This window comes from Haliotis rubra, unplaced genomic scaffold, assembly GCF_003918875.1.
Source record: "Haliotis rubra isolate DU_JTF1 unplaced genomic scaffold, ASM391887v1 Scf519, whole genome shotgun sequence".
In the NCBI taxonomy this organism is placed as follows: Eukaryota; Metazoa; Mollusca; class Gastropoda; order Lepetellida; family Haliotidae; genus Haliotis; species Haliotis rubra.
Window position 1 is genome coordinate 733,882 of NW_025767212.1, and position 26,492 is coordinate 760,373.

Below are 26,492 nucleotides of genomic sequence, written 5' to 3' on the forward strand. Positions count from 1 at the left end.
AGAATAAGCCATGCCATTATGATTGCGTCATCTGAAAGGGGGATGGGTAGCGTCTCCAAAACAAGCTATTTCACAGACAGACAGACATATTTATTCAGTAATGTGGGCCTAACGGCCTATAATACAATTGAAAGATAAACTATTTTACAATGCCACGTGATATTTTCATGTATATTGTTTAAACAGATGTTTCAAAAACAGAGCAACTGATTTAACAACATTAGAATCTTTAGAGTGTAATACATGTATCATGCTTTATTCACATTGAGGCATGGCATTCAGCTGTGGCAAGTACTTTTGCCGAATTTCATTATATTTTGTACATTGCATAACAACATGGTATTCATCTTCAATCTCTCCAAGATTACAATTTTTACAGAAACAACTAGTTATACAACTGTCATTATTTCTCCTGTAAGTAACGATTCTAAAATTATGTAGGGATTCTAAACTTACAAACTACTCTAAGAAGAGACTTATCATTCAGTTGTAAAATATCATTCAAACTGCTTTCAGCTTAAATCAGTGCGTTAAATAATGCGAGTTACAAATAGAATCATGCCAAGTTTGTTTGTACATGTCAATTAATCTTTCTCTAAACTTCAGTATAAACACATTTGCATCACCGACATTTAGTAATATCCACACAAATGAGAAACCTATTCTAAACAAGATTGTTCTAATGTTGGACACCCAATTACATTTTCCATTTTCATCTATTTTTTAAGAAATACATAACATTGATATGGATAACGATTTACATTCATTTGCAACAACTTAATCCAATACTTAATACATCGTATTTGAGTTAATATAAACATATGATACCTACCAGTCTCACCAAGTATAGCCTTGTTGGATGCAAACTTTCCCATCCTTAAATATCGTTTAAAATATGTAGTTTGCACTTGCTCTATTTCATGATGATAATTATTGCCCCAAATTTCACTTGCGTATAATAAATCGGGAGCAATTTTCGTATCAAATATTTCGCAGGCTGTAGTAAATGAGATAAATCTATTCTTACTAAATAAATGAAATACAGAGAACATTGCTTTAGATGCCTGTGCAGCAAGAGTCTTACAAGCGTTTGACCATAAGAGCCTTGAGGAGAATATTAACCCTAAGTACTTATAGTAAGTAACACTTTTTAGCTGTTTATCACCAAAGTACCATTTCTCATATCTCCGCAATATACCACCGTTTCTAAATACTATTATATTTGTTTTTTGCAGTATTTCAGTCAACATGAAGGGGGAAGTCACTTTAACAAGCGATTGTAATTTCAGATTGCTTTTTTATGAACTTTAATGTCTAAGTTTGATTCTAGGGGACTTCTATCAATCTCCAAAACACAAAATATTTCTTGCATATTTTGTTTCCTGACGTTTTTAATGCATTTATTGTAGATTTTGCGGTTTTTTAGGGTACCAAGAGAAAAGGTCAAACAAAACGTGAGACTGGAACATAGCCAAACCAAATTGCCTGAGCTTGACAGATAATATGTAGAAAAATAAAACATAAAAATAACTGCATTTGTATCGTTTTCTTGGTGATTCTACATACTTTTTGACCAGCAAAGCAACACTCATTTAACTGCAACCACGGTGACTGATAAAACAACCAACAACACTACCATTACTGCAACCACTGTCACTGATAAAACAACCAACAACACTACCATTACTGCAGCCACTGTCACTGATAAAACAACCAACAACACTACCATTACTGCAACCACTGTCACTGATAAAACAACCAACAACACTACCATTACTGCTGCCACTGTCACTGATAAAACAACCAACAACACTACCATTACTGCTGCCACTGCTGCCATTACTGTCACTGATAAAACAACCAACAACACTACCATTACTGCTGCCACTGTCACTGATAAAACAAAGCCATAAAACAACCAACAACACTACCATTACTGCTGCCACTGTCACTGATAAAACAACCAACAACACTACCTACTGCTGCCACTGTCATTACTGCTGCCACTGTCACTGATAAAACAACCAACAACACTACCATTACTGCTGCCACTGTCACTGATAAAACAACCAACAACAACACTACCTGTCACCATTACTGCTGCCACTGTCACTGATGCCAACAAACTACCATCAACCAACAACACAACACCACCATTACTGCTGCCACTGTCACTGATAAAACAACCAACAACACTACCATTACTGCTGCCACTGTCACTGATAAAACAACCAACAACACTACCATTACTGCTGCCACTGTCACTGATAAAACAACCAACAACACTACCATTACTGCTGCCACTGTCACTGATAAAACAACCAACAACACTACCATTACTGCTGCCACTGTCACTGATAAAACAATTCCAACAACACTACCATTACTGCTGCCACTGTCACTCATAAAACAATGGGCCAACAACACTACCATTACTGTTTTCTGTTTTAAAATAACCATATCACAGATAAATAATTACCGATTTCAGGCGGAGATACAATTCAATTTGCACACAGCCAGACAGAGCTATTTAGTCCAGAACACAAATTTAATAAGTAGTGGCGATGAAGGAATCAACAGCTTTGAACTCTTGGGGATTTAAATAGACTTATCTTTCGCCTATAATAGTTCGGTGGGGGGCGGTGGGGCCAGCCCTTGTAGATTTGTCCGACTAATTGGGTAATTTGCCCGACGTAAGAAGAATTTGTACCTTTTTTCCAGACACGGCGGAAAATGAAGTTCCCAGACGAAGAGATGGGGTGATTGTCACAAGCAGTTATCACAGCAGTTGTCACAAGCTGAAGCAAACAGTTTTCTGGAGAGTGAAGGCAACGTGCTTTGAAGATCCCAGAGTGACACGCTCTGTTGGGGCAGCTTTTTGTCCGACAAGTTGTGTCTTTTCGCTGTATATTTCGTATGCACTGGCTGATCCAGAGGGGGGTTCAGGGGGTTCGAACCCCCTTTTGAAAATGACTTAAGATCACATTGAAGTTAATGTTTTGCACTGACGGAGCCGAGGAGGGGTACCGCCTGATAGACACTCCCCCCCTTTCAATATTCCTGGATTCGCCTATGGTATGGTGCATCGTGTTGCATGTACTCAGGGACGTGTATTGCGTTCTGGGTACTGCGTTATGTGTATGGTCTTCTAGATATTGTGTGTTGTATACCGCGTTCTAAATACTGCGTTCTCTATTCTAGTGAGTGAGTTACGTTTTACGCCGCTTTTAGCAATGTTCCAGCAATATCATGGCAGGGGACACCAGAAATGAGCTTCACACATTGTACCCATGTGGGGAATCGAACCCGGGTCTTCGGCGTGACGAGCGAACGCTTTAACCACTAGGCTACCCCACCGCCCATTCTGTTCTAGATATAGCGTGCTTTGTTTTTGTTCTAGATGTTGTGCGCTTGTGCATTGTGTTCTAGATATAAAGTGTATTGTATTCTTAGGCATGAAGTATGTTGTATTTTTGGTTTGATCTATTGTGTACTCTGTACTGCACAGTGAATGAGTGAGTGAGTGAGTGAGTGAGTGAGTGAGTGAGTTTTCGCCTCAAAAGAATGCTAAAATACAGAATGATGAATATCAAACTGTAGCGAATGTTATGATTTCTCCCTAAACTACACTGATCCAGCGAATGTTATGATTTCTCCCTAAACTACACTGATCCAGCGAATGTTATGATTTCTCCCTAAACTACACTGATTCAGCGAATGTTATGATTTCTCCCTAAACTACACTGATTCAGCGAATGTTATGATTTCTCCCTAAACTACACTGATCCAGCGAATGTTATGATTTCTCCCTAAACTAAACTACACTGATTCAGCGAATGTTATGATTTCTCCCTAAACTACACTGATTCAGCGAATGTTATGATTTCTCTCCTACAAACTACACTGATCCAGCGAATGTTATGATTTCTCCTAAACTACTACACTGATTCAGCGAATGTTATGATTTTCCTAAACCCTAAACTACACTGATCCAGCGAATGTTATGATTTCTCCTAAACTACACTGATTCAGCGAATGTTATGATTTCTCCCTAAACTTATGATGTTTTCTCCCTAAACTACACTGATTCAGCGAATGTTATGATTTCTCCCTAAACTACACTGATCCAGCGAATGTTATGATTTCTCCCTAAACTACACTGATTCAGCGAATGTTATGATTTCTCCCTAAACTACACTGATTCAGCGAATGTTATGATTTCTCCCTAAACTACACTGATCCAGCGAATGTTATGATTTCTCCTAAAAACTATCCAGCGAATGTTATGATTTCTACACTGATCCAGCGAATGTTATGATTTCTCCCTAAACTACACTGATTCAGCGAATGTTATGATTTCTCCCTAAACTACACTGATCCAGCGAATGTTATGATTTCTCCCTAAACTACACTGATTCAGCGAATGTTATGATTTCTCCCTAAACTACACTGATCCAGCGAATGTTATGATTTCTCCCTAAACTACACTGATCCAGCGAATGTTATGATTTCTCCCTAAACTACACTGATCCAGCGAATGTTATGATTTCTCCCTAAACTACACTGATTCAGCGAATTTAGTTTTACAAAGTACAGTAAATAACAAGGCTATAAATAAATTCTGTCCACAATTTCAGGGCAGGAGCAAGTATATGATTAAGATACCTGATATGCATAACCATTCAAACCAAACGCCACGTCGCGCTATACGTGTACTTGTATACTAATATTCCCTTTCCTAATTCGACCCTTGAAGATCCGGATCAGAATTAGTCTTCAGCATCCCATGCCTGTCGTAAAAGGTGACTAACGGGATCGGGTGGTCAGACTCGCTGGCTTGGTTGACACATGTCATCGTATCCCAATTGAGGAGATCGATACTCATGCTGTTGATCACTGGATTGTCTGATTTACAGACCGCCGCCATATCCCTGAAATATTGCTGAGTTTGGCGTTAAACAACAAACAAACAAATCCTTTCCCTATTTCAAAATACTTTAAAATTACATGTACTTAGTAATTCGTTATCCTGTGAATACATGCAGATTATGTTAGGAAACTGTTTATGTTGTCCCTCAGGTGTAGACATCAAAATTATTAAAAAATATAGAACGTTAACTTTAAACATGACTCTGTCTTAACTCCGTCCTGCCAAATTTAAATGTTGCCTGCAATCTTCAATGTGTTTGTGTACAATTTGATAATGTAGGTTAGTTCCTGACAGACAAGCAGAGCACGCAGGGCCTGATGATCCTCGCTGTGAAGGTTACTAGGAATCACGCGATGACATATCACAGCCCGTCACGGGAGCCGATAACAGCCGAGCTCTACAAGTTATTTACAACTTAAAACTACAAGCGTTAAAATAAAATAAACATTTTTTCTGTTTTATACGTAAGGTTGCGCGCACTTGCATGTCGACCAAGCGAGGCGCCCTTAATAAAAGAAATGCGATGTTTTTTTGTGTCATGAACGTGCGTATGTCATTCTTGAAGCCTCAGGGATGGTGTTATCTAGTCAACAGTCTGCACGGCCGAGCTAAGGTTTTCTACACACACAGATATAGCATACCGCGACTTGGAGCAGAGGAGCAGTCTGTGGGAGTCTGTGAGAACGCGCGAGATGATGACGTCACGGCACGTGGAGATGGGATGTTGACTCTGACAGCGATCGGAGTGGTTTATCAATGGAAAGGTGCCGATTCTGATGCATGCCGGCACACACGGACCAAACCCTGGCAGATGAAGACGGTGGTTCGTTCACGCGGGGGATAATGTAGATACTTGGATACCCATTCGCCTATTTATCATTCATGAATTTCACGGCATCGGTCGCTGGCTACAAAGGAATATCTATAAATGGATTACAAAGTGACAGCGCATAAAAACACTCCGCAGCGTTTGCAAAAAACCTGATACGGAAATATGAGGAGCGGAAGGAAGATTAATATATCATGAGGCGTGTGTGAGGTGGTCCAGAACACTAGAACCTCTATTTGTACCCAGCGAGAACATAACGAAGCTTCTGTTTCCCGGAGAAGTTCTAACATTCCTTTGCCTACCGTGCCGACCCAGGATGCTAATGGGGCCGGCTGGTCAGTGCCGACTATTACATGTCTCTGTAATCGTTTAAGCCGTGGTCAGTCAGAAACGGGACTGAGTACACATTTTGGCCACCTATTGACTCAGTGGACGTTACAGGTATTTAAAGACTGGACGTGGAGGCTGTTTAAGGCTGTATTGTTAGTTCAAGATCACATACAAGGGTCTAGTGTGCTACGAGAAAGAAGAACGGGCTATTTCAGACATTCTGAAGATGCTGACAAAGCGAACTGACTTCATGGAGTGATTTGCTGTAATGAAACGTCCAAACTAGTACCCTGCTACCAACGGCTGTCTGTATTGATTGCGAAGACGCCTGTAGCGTGCGATTGTGTGTCAGGTAAATATAATGTTTTCACAGGTGTTTTCTACCGTTGTGTTTATGCATCGTTTGTTTACGTGTGTGTTATCGACGCTTAATCTATGACGCTGTGAGTATTCTCTTCACCGTTGTGAAAATAGATCTTGAAAATATAGCAAATCAGAATAGTCTCAATTATTCTTTAAGTAACTAAATCATGGTTTATCTCTTTCACAGATCATGGAATCTCGATGGCATGATGTCAAGGTCTTCAAGTGAGGGCTGGTGAAATCAGCCAGTCTCTAACGCTTAGCAATAGCATGCCGCATGGGCCAATTAGCATGAGGAACTTTCTCACGAGGTATAATTCGATAAACATTGAGAGATTTTGATTTCTGTGCATCGCCTTCCCATGCCAGCTCGACCGAGCCGAAGAACGATTCCAGATGTTCAGTGCTGCTTGTGAAGGTGCTACGAACAATGCAAGCGCAGCACTCGGAAGTGAGAACGTACGGACTCGCTCGGCCGACACGGTTATTACCATAAAGGTGGCTGAATGCCTCCACCGGCAGCCCCCTGCTGTATGTGATACCCCGTGTGTGGATAACTGCAACATATCTGCATTATGCTATGTTACCTACTTCAGCCGAGCTGTTAAATTCATTACAAGTTGTTGAAGACCTCACAGCCCTTATCAGCTGTTCTGCCGGCTGCAGTCGACGGAACTCGACACGTAAACATTACCCTGCATAAAACTACCTACCACCATACCGAGACAAGCTATCAAACAGTGGTGGGAAAAATCTTCCCTCTATGAAGTAAGGAAAGAGCTTGTGAGTACACCTTCCCGTGGTAATCTGTGAACAGAAGGTGTTTGTTGTATAATTGTTTCGCACTTATTTCACTATCTGAACGACAGTGGTGAAATTCATGGATATCTGTGAAACAGGTATGAACATTTGTTTTGTATCATACAAAAGATATTATTCAAAAGTACTTTATATGGATTTATACCACCACGACGGATCAGTGAGTGTTCAGCACTGATGGTATAATCATCAACAGATAGGCCTTAGAAGCCAGATTAGAAATTTTCCTAAAATAAACAACCTTGTTTGAGAAACACTCTCCAATATGGCTACGGGCACAAAACTAATGAAGGAGATTAGCGATCAGTTTCTGATCTGCAAGATTTGTTTGGAGACTTTTAAGGAGCCGAAGACCCTGGTGTGTTTACACACGTTCTGCTCCGGCTGTTTGCAGAAACAGATTGACGCGGATTCGACACGACCGTCTCGGTATGGAGTTTACAGCCGTTACATCACTTGTCCTCTGTGTCGTCAGAAGACCGAGATACCGAGCGGCGGAGTTCGGAGGTTACAGGACAATTTCCTCGTGTCAAATCTAACCGAGGTGGTGCAAAAACGTACGCGTTGTAAAGTCCCCCCGTGTGAAATATGTCACACCGTTCGGCCTCGGAGGAACGAGGCATGTTCAAAATGTCTGGATTGTAGCAAGTTGTTATGTAAAAACTGTGTGGATCTTCATATGACAACCAAGGTTACCCAGAAGCATAGTTTAATTGATATTGAAGGTGAGAAGGATATTGAGTGTAAGAGCCATCCTGAGGAGACTGTACGGTTCTACTGCGAGCCTTGTGAGAAGTGTATATGTGTGGTCTGCACGTTCCAGGATCATCGGGATCACGACGTGTGTTGCTTCAGTGACGGGTTTGAGAAATACAAGGTGACGCTTGACACGCTGCTCCAGCAGTGTAAAGGTAGGATGGGGGAGACGGGGCAAAGACTGAAAGTCATTGAAAAGTATGAAACACTTATAAAAGAAATCCGGGAACGGATTCGTGATCTAGCTATAAGTTACATTTCCAAAGTGCGTTCAACTGAAAAAGAACTCCTGAAAAAGATTGACGATTTGGTTGGTGACAATGTACTGCAGTTTATTGAGAACAAAAACTGGCTGCAGGAGAATTACGAGAACCTGCAAAGTACCTGCAGCTTGACACAGATAATAATGAAGGACAAGGGTGTAGAGATGCTATTGTTGAAGAAGGAGATTCAGCAGAAGATGTCGTTGTTGTTGGAGCCCAGTCTTCCTTGTGTGCCCAGTGACATGATGAATCAGGTACATTTTATTCCAGGGGATGTTAGACTAGGGCATATTTCAGTGTCAAATGGCTCTGATGTCAACGGTGTAGCAGAAGACTTCACCGAGAGCAAATGTCAGCAAACACAAACAGATGCGGACCATATTCGGACGGTGGTTGACAGTGGCACAACAATGTCATCCGATGTGACCAAGAAAATCGTTGATGGTGAAGTTCAAACAGACAAAGTCGTGCTTACGTCGCGGGAAACGTGCACTGATACACCGGAAATGAGGGACAGAGGTGTCAGTGTCTATTGCTATGATTCCAAAACTAAAGGGACCATGACTTCCGTAACTGACTCTAGATCACTGAAAACTCAGACAGAAAAGATGATTGTGTATGATCAGTATGTCCAGACCATGAAAGCCGAAGAGCCTAGCCAGGATGTCAGTGCCTCTGCATCAGGTAGGGTTAATCGCCCGGCTGCCAAACCGTCAAGCGCCACTGGTGGCTTATCAGGAAGAGCAGAGGCTGAGATATCATCCCCCAAAACACCCATACGTAGCAGAAGGATCCAGACAGAGATATCTTCAATAGGCATTGAGTCAGAAGATGACTTTATTAGCTCACTGTCAGCTCGTGGACATACAGGTGATTGGAGGTCGACAAGAAGAGAACGGGAACGATATCAGAAGGCACCAGTTGAAATGACTGATGTGGAAACCAACACTATATATCCAGTTAGAGTCATACCAGAGATGCTTGAAAAAGAAACCTCATCTGAACCTATAGTAATGAAGGACATTTTCACAATGGCAGCCCCAGATGCTAAGACAATTAATACACAAACACTCCGTGTCCGGCGACGTGATACTGGTATAGGAACTGACTACAGTGGACAGGCCAGTAAAGTCACATGGACAGAGAAAGTGAACTGTGTGGACACGGAAACCTCAATGCCTCCTGTACGCCTTGAGAGTAAGGTAACTTGGACGGAGAAGTTGTCCACGTCTGAGAGAGCAACAATTACAACCGGTGTAAATACCTCTGACCGTGCTACCTCTACAGGGAAAGTGAACCAGGGCGATAAGACTACACAGGCAAGTCCAGAGAGTAGACTGAAGGCAACTAACACAATGAAGACTATGATCCATGATAAGGAGATACAGACAAAATCCTATACGAAAGATTCAAGAACAAGTCCTGTTAAAGAACTTAAAGGAGATATTGGAGCTATTACTCAGTCAGTTGCAACTGTAACTGATCCTCCATCATCGAGACGTGGAAGTAGTGTTGAAAGAGCACCAAGCCATGACATGAATGTGGGCACAGAGTGTGTAGAAAGGGAAACAAAGACCACAGAAACATGTGACATGCAAGTGCTAACATCTTGTGCAAGTACAGAAACGTTAGACGTGAACACCAGTGACAAGGAAACAGGGACCCCTCGCGTACACTATGTTGACCAGTGGACCATAACCCCTCAACCTCAGATGATCAACACTGGTGTCTCCCCTCCACGACCTGCTACCATAGAAATGGGCGTGTGTACGAACCCAGTGATCACCATGGAATCTTCAACATATACAGAGGTTGTGACCATGCGAGATAATGGCACTGAGACCTTCATCACAGTAGCGGACAATGAGACACTGACCGAAAGGCTTGTGATGACCGATGCCCAGACAGGTGTGGAGATAAAGACCGAAGACTCCGAGACGTCCACAGACATCATCAAACTCCGCGATGAAGGGTCTATGACAACCGAGATCCTTATCTATGACAAACCAGAGACAGAATGCAAGGAAACTCAGGTAACGCCAGACCGTGAAGTGTTATGTGGCAAAACGATGTCGTTTCAAGAAGTTCAGACAGATATAAGTAAGATAGACTGTGCTATTTGTGAACACCAGTCTCTGTTCATGGAGGAGAAACATTTCGCAGATAGTTGTACCATGCCTCAGATGCCCTTGACTCAAGATGTCGGTACAATGGCCTTATCAATAATATCAAATACCTTTGATGTGACTGACTGTGAAACACAAACATCTACCATCACCCTTTATGACAAATGTATATCAACATCCACTGACTTTGAAGATCTTGAGAACCAACTGAGATATGAGAGCAGGGATGCTGCAACCTCAACAGAATCATTGCCATATATAGGTTTACTAAGTGAGATAGACGTAGATGATATTATCGTTGTTCCTGAAGCACACTTTGATTTCATGCTTGATGATCTGACTACTGATGAAGAAGATGTTGAGATGGTGGACAGCGAAACATGGACCGACTCGTTTGAAATTGCTGAAGCAGGAACCCAAACTCTCGTACCTGCTTCTACCCCTGAGGGTAGTCCCCTCTTGAAGAGACGCGAAGAGCCACTCAGGAACTCCGTCAGTGTTGGTGTGAACACAGTGTCGAAAATGACGTTCGAGAAAGAGACATCTACCCCTATCCGACACTTATTTTCGAAAGGGACCATGACTTTCTATGTTTCGAAGACTGACAAAGCAACTAGTACATTTAGTCAGACCAAACAAATTGCTGATAGTAAATTTGGAGGTTCTACCTCTCAAAAGAGTATAGTTCCTAAAATTAGGGTTGAAGATAAGGACACTATGACATCTAGGGCTGAGAGACATGATGTGTCGACGGAGACAGATCCTGCAGCTCTTGACGGAAGAATAACTCAGTGCATATCAAAGCTGAGAAATGTATCTGAGAAACTGAACAGCCCCACGCCCCGTGGCTGTGAGGGTGATGTATTTTTCGGAAAATCGTTTCTCAGTCGAACCAGAGGTTCTGATTCCTCAGGGCAGAGTTCTCCTACTGTGATGGTCGACAGTACGGGAAGCTGTAAAGATGGGAAGATGTCACCAGGGTCACCTAGTGAGGACGAAAGACAGAAACAGCTCCAGCTTCTTTTGGCAGAGACAAAGGCTATTCTCAAACCAAAGGATCAGTCCCACCAGGACCAGGATCCAAACAGGCCTAAGCACATACGGAATGAAAGATCTCCAGTGAGGAAACCACAGCCGATAACCACTTTGAAAGGTCGAGGGCAGGACAAATCTAAGGATAATGTTGGCTATAGAACACAAAGTTTACCCAGACAGTATTCAGTCGACAGTCCTTCGACTGTTCGCCTTGGGAGCCAGTCTCCTACAAGCCGTCTACCTCTACTTAGATACAACTCCGCCCCAGGCAGAATAGCCACTGTTCCTACCCAAAAACTACAGGATATGAAAAAGGTTTCTCAGAATAATCAACAAAGAGGAACCTCACCTAGTAAGATTCCAGTCAAAGCATCTCAGGCTGATCCTCAACCATCTCCACAACCAGAACTCTACTCCCAAGCCCAGAAAACAGCTAAACCCCAACAGAGGCCATCACTTCCAGCTATCTGTGAGACCAGGACCCCCTCTTCATGTTCAGACATATCAACATCCTCCTATATGTCTGCTGCCTCAGGAGATTCTGTCACCCTTTCCTTGACTCCCTCCAATGTCTCGTCATCAGATCCTCAGACAGATTTTAGTGATAGGAGGAGGACCAGTAAAGAATCAGCAGAGGAGTCAGCGGACGATGCGAAAAAGACGCAACCTCCCCCAAAGAAAGAAAAAGGGATGGGATTCATGCAGAGACTTCTCTCAAAGAAAAAGAAGGAACCTGAAGCGAAGCCCGTACCCCCTCCAGTTTCTAGTCCTGGAGCAAGTGCAGCTGCTGCCAAGTATCGCCAGAAGCAATCCAAACCAGAACCTCCCAAAGAAACCCCCCTGCCTAAGAAGTCCAGGCCGTTTGTGTATGTGAGGCAGCGCATCATGTCAATACAGCACGACAACGAGGAGGAGATGGAGGAGAAGAAGAAGAGTAAGGCGAAGTCGAAAACGAAGAAGGAAAAAACAGACAAGACACCGTCCTCTCCTAAATGTAAACACGGTTCAAAGGGAAAGAAGTCACGTGACAGTGATTCTGACTTGTCAGACAGGCACTAACTGTGGCAGGATTCCACATCGGATATTGGAACCTGTTCGTTTCGTGTGATTGACTAAAGAACACCCTTGAAAATTCTCTGGGACTTTTCGATATGTGACCAAGTCTCGCAGGGCAACAATGCCAAATGGATACATTTTAACAATGTACTTAGTGACAAGTAGTAAATGACAAGTATCAACTAGCTGATTTACTATAGTGTGCCAGTATATACTAAGATTACATATATCTGTCTCTAAATTATTTTTGGTTTCTAACGTTACGTGAAAAAGGCACAATTTAGAGTAGCTAATGTGTATACATGTATGGGTGATATTACCAAGTAGACACACTGTCATGAACCGGAGCAAAACATTTTCTCCGGGTGTGGTTTCGGCGAGAAGCGTTGACCCAAGGCAGAGAATTTTCAAAACAAGGGTCGATAACCCTAGCCCAACGTCATTTCCGGAATGTGATACCCACGTGACTGACACTTTGCTGTGATATAGACATATGTACAAAACATGAGATGCTAGCTGTTCGAAGTGGGGATATGATATTATCTAACATTTATTTGTATTTAAAGGAAATTTTATTTATTTAATCTTATATCAAGTAAATATGTAGAAATATAACTTGTTGGTCTTCATTTTTTATCTAAAATGGCAACGCCAGAGAACAATCAGTCTCGGTTATTCACCCAAAGGAATTCAGTTGAATTTCAGAGACACAGTTGTGGTGACAATCATATGAATGGATCTCTGAAAAAATGAGTGAAGACACCAGGTGTTCGCGAAAAGTATAAGCATATCCTGATCTGCCGATACACCCGAGACACATTAAACACAATGAATGAGAATGTTAGCTGAAATTTAGACTGAGCCAAATTCCGCGAATGGGTTTTTCAGGGCAATATACTGGAATGACACATTTAAATGGATTCCTCATCTAAAATAACGAATTCAGAAAAAAATAAATGAATTCTGAGATTAATGTCTCTTATCCTCGCCAGGATCCGCTGATCTTAGTTCATTGTCCAAATGTTCGTCATCGGTCACGACGTTCATTTCAGGCTTTCTTCCTATACCATGCACTATTAAAATATTATTTAAAGCGGCTTTAAACCCAAATCACTTTCCGGAAAAGTTAAAACAACCCAAGTTTTATTTGTTTTCATCGCCTCTACTTTTTTAACTAAATCATGCCTCAGATACGGTTGTTTTTTCGCCATTATCAATCAGCAACCAAAACACTGTGTTGTAGTCATTAAAATCTGTCAACGGTTAATACCGACCTTTCTATAGCACATATATCAAAATCAACACTTACCCCTTAAAACAGATAACGCTTTCTGTTAGATATCACGAATGTCAAAATCTGATTGAACACGTTATCGTGTCATGCCATAATCTTATCTCAGTGGAATCGGGGTTTTCTGGGAGATGGGTTTATTTCACCAGGCGTTGACCGCTGACTGCGTCACAGCCTCAGAAGTCTGTTTGCTGCCTTGGATGTCTGTTAATTTCCACAGATGTCTGTCAAATGTTCAGATCATTAGCATCCTGACTTGCGCCGAGGATGGGCCCCTGTGATGTTTATGAGCAACCCAGCAGGGACCGTGTCTCACGGCGATCAGGTCTGGGGAATCTCGGTAACTTAGTGCATAACTATGGTTATTGGTGTTTCTGCCTTAGATGATGCGTCCCTTGTGTAGTTGTGGGTTCGAATCCCAGCTTCAAAGGTGTCGGCAGCATACAAGTGGTTTTTATTCCATTGGGCTTAACGTGTGAATTATGCATCACTTCGAGGTTTCATCCCACCCGGTGTGATGTATTTCTGTTAAAAGTAGCGTTGAACTTAACTCACTCACTCACACTATTTTGATATGTTAAAGGGGTGGTGGGGTAGCCTAGCTAATGGTTAAAGCGTCCGCTCATCACACTGAAGAACCGGGTTCGATTCCCCACATGGGTATAATGTGTGAAGCCCATCTCTGGTGTCCCCCGCCATGATAACGCTGGAATATTGCTAAAAGCGGCATAACACCATACTCACTCACTGATATGTTAAAATGGTATTTCTTTATTTACTAATGTATTACGTAAATGTGGATATGTGCTTTCATTAGTACAAATATAACCTTGCTTTTGTTTGACGCGTGAGACCATATCACCAGCATATTTGCTATTTTCAACATATAATATAACACAGTAATTTTGTCTGTGTCCGCGGTTAAATAATGCCATATATGTAAACTCTATTTCCGAAAATGTACAGCTAAAATGATCTTTTAGTCTCAGATACCCTAGTATTAAAAGAATTTGCATATCATATAATTGTAAAAGCTATTCTTCATAACACTGATTTTTTTCAAGAAACGTGTTTATTTCAATAAATACATTTCTTTTGATCGACGAAAAAATATACAGTAACATAACGTTGATATCTGCAGTATTCCAGGCAATCTGATAGACCCGAGAACATAAAATAATAGGTTGTTTACAAACACATTCCACTCTTACCTTCTTTACTCTATGACTACCCGTGAAGATCCGGGTTAGAATTGATCTTCAGTAACCCATGCTTGTCGTAAGAGGCGACTAACGGGATCGGGTGGTCAGGCTCGCTGACTTGGTTGACACATGTCATCGGTTCCCAATTGCGCAGATCGATGCTCATGCTGTTGATCACTGGATTGTCTGGTCCAGACTCGATTATTTACAGACCACCGCCATATAGCTGGACAAACCGAAACATGAGTCTCATTAACCTATTCAGACAATGACCAATTTTTCAGCCGATCCGAAGTTTCTCGTGTGAAAGTGAAAAGAGACACCACAAACAACTAGGGCTACACTGAATTTCAGTTCTTTGTTTCATATGAAAATGGTATTTACAAGTTAATTTTAATTTTGAACTTTAATAACATCGTATTTCTATACTTTATGGCGAGGTGTAGACAGCATGACCTCAACTTAGACGTCACAGACTGCCTCTGTTTGATGAGTTCGTAAAATGATTCACATGTCATCTGGCTCACTGGTTACACCTGATGTGTGATCTTTGCGCGTATTCAGTGTAGTTTTGTAACGCACAATGTGATTGATATAATATGAAATCCGTACCAGACCGCCACACTTTCTAGCGGCAGAGCCTCGTTTTGAGATTTCCACGATTTCCAGATTTCCGTTTGTCAGAGCACGCTGTACGACAGAGCACGCTGCACGACGTGATTGCAAGGATTAGAAGGAGCGTAGTGTTGCAATATACAAGTGCTTAGATGTATCATTTATGTATCCAGTTGAATGAATAGGTCTCAAAATTCTGGGCTGGTTATTGTACTAAGTTGCGCAATAGGATGGAACCCAGTCAATAGGACACGAGACTGTTATGTAATGAATGTTTTGACTTGTATTGCTGAGTGCGGCGTAAAACTAAAACTCATTTACTCACTACTCAATGACTGAACTAATGCAGAGGCGACGTTAGAATATAACTCACTCACTCTTTCTAGGAGCATATACTCATCCCCTTTCCACCGCAGACTTTTATCCATCTGCGTTAACGTCTCCGGATGGGTCGTATAAAAAATGTTCATATTAAACCTTTATACAACTCTATGTTTGGCACTGTATGTTAGTTTAGCAATGTTCTAGTAACCTGGCCTAAATGCATTGAGAGTTATAAGTAGAATAACGGTATTGTTTATGTGACATGGCAAATTAAATGAAGGCCCCTTTTAACTCAGTGTTTGATGACCGAGTCGATGGTTGGAAGTACACTGCTATGAGAGTTGTAAGATATTGTACCGACCAAACCAGCAGACATTCTACAAGTTATTGCTCCCTCCATGCCAGGCCCGAGCCAATCCCAACACACCAACACTCATCCCAAGTGTTCCAAAGCGACACAACTATTTCCATAACCATAAGAAATCTCTGCTAAAAGCAGAGTCGCTTTTACGTTTCCTACTATATCATGGCCATGTGTTTATGAATCACTGTCAAATAGGGCTTATGTGTGGGAATAGATGAGCGTTTCCTGGCCCTCCGTTGACTCCCGTCACAAACACATGCAAAGACTAATCAACTATTTACACACACATACACACACACGCACACACACACACACACGCACATGCACACACAAAAAATTAGATCAAACAAGAACAAGAAAAAAACACCAAAATGAGGCACAAGTTAGCTAATTGCCTCGGACATCATTTTTGTCACTGATGCGTTGAAGTTGTAAATGTTAGAAACATAAGACGTAAATGCCAAAGAATAGCCAGTCTCGATTATCCGTCCAAACAGATTCCATTGGTACTAAAAGTTCAAATAGCAGTGAAAATGGTATATGAATGGATCACTGAAAAACAGTGACGATGATCAGTGATCAGATGTTCACAAAGAGAATAAGCTTGTCCTGCTCTAAACAACCATGTGCATTGGTTCGTTGGAAACACAGTGGGATCGTTCACAGACCGATATCGTATATATCGCTCATTCACAATCACTCACTCACTCTGTTTTCAATTGTTTTCTAATAAATTATTATCAATTTTAACCTTGAACATGTTGGTTCTGTTGCCCTTAATACTTTCAACCAAAGACATATGCCTGAAGATTCGAACCGGTTAATGACGTACAAATCCCATATCCAGTCGTGGCACATGAGTACTAGTTCAGTGTACGCTATCATTTCCTGTTTAACCGTTGCTCATCATATCAACCACTGGTTTGCTTTGTTCAAACTAACCAGGAAAGCACAACATGACCCGGGTCATTATAATGCCTCTTTTCCACTAGTAAGTCGCTGCCAAACCATAGGTCACAATCGGGTTAAACCTGGGCTCGAACTCAACAGCCGCGTCTCCTTGTAAGGCCAAGTGGGTACCTCAGCTGAGAGGTGTAGATCCTTGATCATTCGGTCACCTGTGCCCCGCAGCAACCAGGAACAACTCAAAAGAAAGTACACAATCTCCACAAGCATCTTCAACCAATCTCCTGAAGAGTGGAACCAGCTTACTATTGTAGTTACCGAGGTAAATGTTGTCCATGACGACCGTGTATCATAGTTAGCGATGAGTCAGTGGTTGAGTGTGCCAATACACCGCAGCTAAATTTAACTGTAAACATTGGTGCGTCCCAACATCACGAACAACAGTACAAAATGTCAGAACAGTTTGCATTTCCCGATACCCCTGGAGGTGATATCCTAACGTTTTACACATCAATCCGATTATTTTAGCTCGGCTCCTGTGTGTTACTTCGTGCCCGTCTACCCACGCTACCTCTGGAATAGATTTTTAAGGATTTCCTGCCAAGAAAACAGGGGCGGAGTCCTCATACCTGTTGCAACCATGCACACACCTTATGGAGTGTCTGCATCTTAACACATTCTGTCAAGATAAATAACGCCAATGCTTGATATGTGATTTGCTTTGCACGTACGCTGTGAACGAGTTGTTTTGCTGTTAATCACGTCACACCTATTTGTTCGAAACTTTGTTTATTACAAGGAATTATATCGGGGTTTGGGGGACTTGTTTGGCATTTGTAATGACAAGGTTGACAAGATTGGCCCAGTGGTCTAGTCGTGTCAGGATCTACTAACCACGGGTTCGAATCTTCGATTAAAGTCCTTGATCTGTCGGAATGTTCCCCTGTCATCCAAGAGGTAACAGTGAAAGACTTCGTTCACAACGTCATAAATGGTATAACTGAAATATTTCACTCACCCAACACATTGAATCCGATGCGGTAAGGTACTTTTACGTTAATGTGTCAGAAGGGTCCTACCACAGAGGACCGCCTCCGTGGTGTAGTGGTTAGAGCGTCCGCCCAGAGAGCGGAAGGTCGCGGGTTCGATCCCCGACCGCATCATACCAAAAGACGTTAAACTATGGTACTTGTTGGTCCCTGCCTGGCGCTCGGCATTAATGGGTACAACAAGGACTGGTCGGCTCGGAGTCAGTATAATGTGTCTGAGTGGGGTATTCATGCTTCACTGCGGCGTGGTATCTCAGTGGGCTAGCACTATAAAACCAACTTCAGTCTGGGCTAGTACAAGCAGCCGCACATACACATACACATGCATGCACGTCGTCATATGAGCGAAATATTCTCAAGCACGACGTTAAACCTAATTTCACCTCACCTCACCTCACCTACCACAGTGAATGTACATAAGTATAACTGAAATATATCTCTCACCAAAAACATTGAATTCGATGCGGTCAAGTATTCTTACGTTCATGTGCCAAAAGGGCCCCACAACAGTGAATATACCAAACATCCTGCGAGGGTCGCGACTTTCTCTGTGCTAGCTGTTATTGTGCAAGCTGAATAGGATGACCGTGAAGCCGTGCCGTGTTTGTTCATCTGGCGTTTGATTGTGTAAAATTGTGACACGACTAGACTCGCTCATGCTATCAACCTCTGGTTTGTCTGGCAAAATATATAAATTGCGTAGATCGATGCTCATGCTATTGATCACTGGATTGTCTGGTCCAGACTCAATTATTTACAGACAAGCGGCATATATAGTTGGAATATTGCTGAGTGCGGCGTAAAACTAAACTCACTCGTGAATACTACTACCCGTGAATATCCAGATCATCATCAGTAACCCATGTATTTCGTAAGAGGCGACTCACGGGATTGGGTGGTCGGGTGTTTTCGAGGTCAGGATATACACAGACAGTAGCCAATACTATCATCAGCAATACTCAGGTGAAATTGCATGCTTTAATTGAGAAACTGAGAACATTAGAACATGTCAATTCTACTGTAAATTTCCATTGGCAATAGACAAAAGGTAGAGTTGAAACCAAGATCACGAACATGGCCTAAGTATATAGGCCACAAGAAAGTCTCATTACCACTACGTGGCCCCATAAAAACAGAAGCACGTCTATCCTCGGGCGTGAAGCAGGACACACACTTATCTCCCCCCTGACCTTCCCGACATGCCACGTTCTCGTCACGAGCACCTGGAGCAAGTAGCACGTTCTCACCGTACTCTCAGGCTTCATCAGCTTACGGCTGAAGAGATTCATCATGGCGTTAACATATGGCGACAGGGGTTCCCGGGCGCTTTGTTTCATACGAAGTTATGTCAAGGAATCTCGGGGCACGTTACTGTAGTGAGGCTGTTGATTCTCGGCCGTATGTTCTCAGCTGTAGTGAAAACTGTTATATCAGTGGGTCGGAACCAAGAACGGCGCATCTGCCCGACCACATCATTATAACGCTTATCTGCACTTCACATCACGGGGGATGTTGCCTAGTTTAGTTCTATGTGTAATTATTGCATATGATGCATATGGCGTCAGTTGACTGTGTGGTCTGTATGCATGTTCCATTATTTTGTCGGAACACCTGGTGTCACACACTACACGTATTGCCATGTAAGGTTCCAGTATATCAAAATATTCAACGATGTGTATTAAAAGTCAAAGCATGCACAACTTATCTAGAACCATTCTCGTTGCTATGTGAAAACAAATCTTTACTTCTTGGAAGGCAAAAGACGTCCTGTATAATCAACAGTTTTGAGTTAAACATCCGGGCAATTACTTAATACTACCTCCCCGGTATGCACGTCTTAAGGATGAATACACACTGCACAGTTTACGCATAGGATTTCTCTGAACATGCATATTGTGAACAATTTCCACGTCATAGCATCCCCTGTTTTCGGGGGTTTCCGTCCTTAAGATGTATATATTTGGAGCAGCACGATCTCTTCCGACACCCGGATGTTTAAATATATACAATATATTATGGACTGTGTGCGTAGAGTTATGTATTACTGAAGTTATGTTATGTGGATATTTTACGTATTAAAAAACTCAAATGGAATTCTGGCAAAATTGGTTGATAACAGCTTGTTTGTTAGGCATCTTTAGAAGCTGGGTAATGAGTGAGTGAGTGAGTTTAGTTTTACGCCGCACGCAGCAATATTCCAGCTATATGGCGGCGGTCTGTAAATATTCGAGTCTGGACCAGACAATCCAGTGATCAACAGCATGAGCATCGATCTGCGCAATTGGGAACCGATGACATGTGTCAACCAAGTCAGCGAGCCTGACCACCCGATCCCGTTAGTCGCCTCTTACGACAAGCATAGTCGCCTTTTGTGGCAAGCATGGGTTGCTGACTATTCTACCCCGGATCTTCACAGGTCTCTGGGTAATGACAAAATACTAATTGTATGGATTACAACTCCTTTAATATATGTATCTGAAATACGAAGTTTCGGCATAGTTCCTTATACCGTCCGTTAGAATGATAACGGTATAAGGAACTGTACCGAAACATCGCCACAGAGATATTAAAAAGTTGTAATCTATACAATTGTTACTTAACTTGTTTGTATTTTGCTTGGTTATTTTATCATTGCTCCCCAGCTTCATGACGACGGACTAGGCAAAGAAGTAGACCAGGCAAACCAGTGGTTGATGTATGAGCCGCAATTAGCGCCCTCTGCTTATGTACGAAGTCGCCAATTCAGCGCACTCGACCACCTAAACAATTACGTCGTCTCTTACGGGAAGTCCAAGGTCGATTGCGCAGCCTAGTTGTTAAAGCGCTCGCTCGCCGCGCCTTAGACCCGAGTTCGCTTCCACCCCGTGTGTAAAGCCCATTTCTGGTGTTCCCTCCATGATATTGCTGGTCTATTGCTAAAACCGGCGTAAACCATACTCACTCACTCACTACGGCAGTTCAGGTTGGTGGGGTGCTCCTCTAACAAAGACTCTCCATGGGGTAAAAACTGGAAGGATCAAATTTGAGAAGTTTTGAGTATTATCTCAACTAGACTGTGTTCTTTTATTATAATGGGTATATTGACCCTAACTTTATATAGTTGTCCTCTTACCTGATGACCATCCCCAGAATCCGCTAAGACATCTGAACAAATCGTAGCCGTTGTTGTATTAAACTATTAATCAATGCATAAACTACAATCCTTTTTCTTATAGTTTACCAGCTTCAACCTCTCTCGATGCCACACGCACTATCCGTGTATCTGCAATGACCTTTGAATAATGTAATGTCTTGCAACTTTCACTAGGCAAATATGGTGTATATCGACTTGCACTGCTTGTACAGACATGGCTGAGTGACGACAGGCACCCATCAATACAAGCCTCATGTTTCTGACGTTGTTTTACGACAGTGAGATCTGACTGTCAAATACACAACCTCAGCTAAAATATTTGTAGATTCACGGATGTCTTGAGAGGTGACGTGAGCGGAAATTCAATCATTTATACACCGACAAAGATTTACATTTAAGTGATATTTGATTATTGGATGCTTAAGTTCGAGGTTATTAGAACTCAAGACTGGGGGCGGTGGGTGCGAACAGTTGTGTTTATTGACTGTGGAGAAGTCGTGGAGTATAACACCATACACGTACATCCATCACGTAAATAGGGCCACAAAACATCGACTGTGAGCAGCGTGAAAAAACAAAAACACGCGAGAATGGTTACAGCGGCTTCTGAAACGTTCTCGTATGATCACGCGCTACCGTCCCACTCGCGATATTTGGAGAATGTATAGACTTGCACAAGTCTCTAAGTAATATTTAATAGTTTAAATGGTAATATTGTAAAGAAAATAAATATCCCTCTAACAGACTGGCGTCCTTGTCCGATTAACTTGACATGCCTCTTTAAAGGGCAGAATTACTGTACATCCATGGGCTTATCATTCAGTACAGCCTTGTAGCAAGGCTAGAGAATGCATGAAAAGGGTCAATGCACAGTTGACGTACATTTCCCTATGCCTGGAGTATTGCACGCGTTGTTAACTTGTTAACACGAGGTACCATATTATGTGAGGTACCATCTTCGAGAAGGAAATAGAGTTTGTTGTTATATTTCATGGGCGTGTACTGCTGCTGTAATGATATATGTGTGCTGGCTTGAAAACAACGGTATTAATAATAGATGGATTAAACATAGGTCACGAAGCAGACTAATTGAACATTTATCAAGATGCAAGATGCAGACTAAGTTGTCGACAAACTAAACCAATCATCATGGACTAACACCAATGACTAACTAAACCATTGTCATCATGCTAAACCATTGTCATCATGGACTAACTAAACCATTGTCATCATGCAGACTAACCAAACCATTGTCATCATGCAGACTAACTAAACCATTGTCATCATGCGACCATTGTCACTAATGCACTAAACCATTGTCATCATGCAGACTAACTAAACCATTGTCATCATGCACACTAAGTAAAACCATTGTCATCATGCACACTAACTAAAACCAGTCATCATGCAGACTAACTAAACCATTAACTAAACCATTGTCATCATACTAACTAAACCATTGTCATCTAAACCATTGTCAATTAAAACCATTGTCACCATTGTCATCATTAAACCATTGTCATCATGACTAACTAAACCATTGTCATCATGCACACTAACTAAACCATTGTCATCATGCAGACTAACTAAACCATTGTCATCATGCACACTAAGTAAACCATTGTCATCATGCAGACTAACTAAACCATTGTCATCATGCAGACTAACTAAACCATTGTCATCATGCACACTAACTAAACCATTGTCATCATGCACACTAACTAAACCATTGACCATTGTCATCAGACTAACTAAACCATTGTCAGACTAACTAAACCATTGTCAAGTTGAAGACATATGAATGAAAAACTACATTATACCTACTAACATCATACTAAAATATGTTGATTTGTACACGGATCTCATAGATATGATATGTCCGGAATCTTTCTTCATTGAACCTCACACATACCGAATGTCATTACTGTGTACAAAGCAGTAGGTACTTCTTTACATATAAAGTATCTACATATAAAGTATGTACAACTTGCAACCAGAATAGAAACACTCCCTAAAGTTAGTAAATGGCGCAAATATACGTGATTTAAAGTTACATATGCATATGTAATACATTTACACGTTCGGGGTATGTTTGTAACCAGAGTACGTTCACACGTGATAGTAGATAGTGTAATGCTCGTCATCTCAATAGATCAGCGCATGTACAATCACACACCCCAAATTACTACATGCATACACATGTGCCAACAGTCCACTGACTTGTGTAGTAACATGAACACATATCTTTAACCTTATTTTCCTGATATGAAGCTTGTTTCATTGAGGCTGCAAAACCGAGATACACTACCCCCACAGGTGTCTCAACCTCGGCATTATAGATAATCTCTGGCGTCTATAAGTTCATGTGTTACCGATCATATTCCCTATTTCACAGGAACCGAGATTTGTTTACACATCTATATGCTCTGTCGGTGCCAGCCTCGGCGCCTACCTGTTCAGGAAGAACTATATTTTGCCAAGCGTTCTCCGAGTGACTCACAGCGCTTTGATGTGGATGGTTATGGCAGGAGTGGGCGCAGGTTACTGTGTTACAAGGAATCTGGTATTCACTGCGGAGTAATATACACAAACAATGCACAATCAGTGCTTGTGGGTCACGTGGTTTCAATATGGCGGATGATACGAAGAACAACAGCGATTAACGGTACATATATGTCAGCGAATACCTCTAACGTTTCAAATATGAGGTGGTTAGGTTGGGGAACTCGAGAAGGGAGCTGATGGATAAAATAAAAGTATTGTAGGGCGTAATTGCAAGCAAGCAAATGATTCCAACATGGCGGCTGATCAGACATACAACACTGGGCATAGATTTTCGAAGATCTCTTGGAGCTAAGATAGTCGAAGTTAATGTTAATGTATGGCACTTACGACTATCTTAGCGCTAAGAGGGCTTCGAAAATCTAGGCCCTGATTCGTAAAATGTAGACGTCACACGTAGAAGACTTACGTTTAGGATAGCAGGTAGATTAGCTATGCTCAGGGCCTAGATTTTCGAAGCTCTCTTAGCGCTAAGATAGTCGTAAGTGCCATACATTAACATTAACTTACGACTATCTTAGCTCCAAGAGAGCTTCGAAAATCTAGGCCCTGATTCGTAAAATGTAGACGTCACACGTAGAAGACTTACGTTTAGGATAGTAGGTAAATTAACTATACTTGTATTTCCCAGTTCTTGAACAATATTAACTGGAACTGCATAATTATTACAAAGCAAAGTCAGCGCACGCCGATCACGTGATCCAATATGGCAACTGACACGTTTCGGTCGTTTGTAAACAATCGAGTCTGAATCAGACAATCCAGTGACTGACATCACGAGCACCGAATTACGTAACCGGGACACGATGACGTGCATTAAACAAGTGGAAGAACCTGACCGACATGCCGAAGTTCAATTCAAACCGGATCTTCAAAGGATACAGTCCGGCTAGAAACATGCCTCATTCACGCCACCAGTCCCTCTGTGTCTGAAGTCGCCGATACGTACTCAAGCTGCACTTAAAAAACGGGGTAGCCTAGTGGTTAAATCGTTCGCTCGTCACTCCGAAGACCCGGATTCGATTCCCACATGTGCACAATGTGTGAGGCCCAGTTCTGGTGTTGCTCGAATATTGCTAAAAGCGGCGTAAAACACACTCACTAAAACATATATTTGTTTACAACGAAATAGTCAATATGCTTGGAAATAATCAGTTTATTGGTGCTTTCTAATGGTGCGACTATCAAATCAACAGCGAGTGAGAGCATATGGTTTTACGCCGCTTTAACAGAATTCCTCCGGAAAACGGGCTACACACGTTGTACCCATGTGGGGAATGGAACCCGACGTTCGAAAGCCTTTACCAGCAGGATACCCCCACAAACCCCCCCTCCACCCCCCCTATAAAAAAAGAAGAACGGATCCAGCTCGATGCTTAGATAATAAGTCAGTAGGCGAAACTTTCATCTCCCACTTCAAATAATCAATGCTGTCAAATAAGCATCTTGAGACATATCTTTGAAAAACTCGCAACCGGTACGTGCAACATATCAAAACAGGTGATGTTTCTTGTAAAAAGGGAGATACACCAGGGTATATTCTTTTTGGCGATATTAACATTAACAGCAAACTGTTGATGATAAATCGTAGAACTTTTGGTTCTAACGCAGCATTGGATCAAAGTTAGATTTCCTGAACATTTTTTCTATTACACCATTGGGTGATAAGACTGATGGTGTGTCCCCAATGGTAAACCGATGCTTCCAAGCCGGTGTAAACTTCCAGGACACATCTGCAAGTACTTTTTAATGTTTTGCTTTGTTTCAGATGCCTGCGTGTTTGTGTGTTTTGTGGTGTGATAGGCTGGGAACGTACTCTGAATGCAGAGATGTTTGGCTGACACATCAGATGTTGCAAGTGAACCTATTTATATAAGCCGGCTCATCCCGTATAGGCCGTTTGCTTGGACCTTATACCTTCATACACATAGAGCATACCATCTAGGGCATACCAAGATCGGCACCCCTCACAGCGTGGATAAAGCAATAGGTTTACTAGTATAATTGATGGGGTAAAGATTGAGTGAGTGAGTGAGTATGGTTTTACGCCGCTTTTGGTGATATCCCAGCAATATCACGGCGGGGGACACCAGAAATGGTCTTCACACATTGTACCCATGTGGGGAATCGAACCCGGGTCTTCGGCGTGACGAGCGGACACTTTAACCATCAGGCTAAGTCACCGCCCCGCATAAATAGGAGGTCCTGTGTTTATGAAGTACTATTAAATAGTGACCATGCCAGATATCTTGCTTCACGGCAACCACGCGTCACAAACACATGCACAGGCAAGTCCAACGTTCATCTGACAAAGACTATGGGATGCAGGTCAAAATACCCATGCGTCACACTAGGAAATGTCCTCCACATGCCAATCATGAAAACATTGAAAGCTCTAATGAGGCCTTAGATGTTTTGTTTTAGCCCTGATCAAACATTATTTAGCAAGTGTTGTTCGACAAACTTTCGAATCGTTTTAGGAAAAGTTGGGTGGTGGGGCAGCCCGGTGTAGGCCCAGGTTCGATTCCCCACATGGGTA

The 26,492-nt window shown here is 42.0% G+C and overlaps 1 protein-coding gene across 1 annotated transcript; it reads left to right on the top strand.

Annotated features, from left to right (window-relative positions):
* Window positions 1-5,666: 5,666 nt before the first annotated feature.
* On the top strand, window positions 5,667-13,119 carry LOC124292485. The gene is made up of 2 exons (XM_046729575.1): window positions 5,667-6,441; window positions 6,640-13,119. The coding sequence occupies exon 2, from the start codon at window positions 7,537-7,539 to the stop codon at window positions 12,508-12,510; it is 4,974 nt and encodes a 1,657-aa protein (XP_046585531.1). The 5' UTR covers window positions 5,667-6,441; window positions 6,640-7,536; the 3' UTR covers window positions 12,511-13,119.
* Window positions 13,120-26,492: the final 13,373 nt, after the last annotated feature.

Excerpts from the sequence above, each read along its gene's own strand:
- LOC124292485 (XM_046729575.1), top strand. The coding sequence starts at position 7,537 with ATGGCTACGGGCACAAAACTAATGAAGGAGATTAGCGATCAGTTTCTG.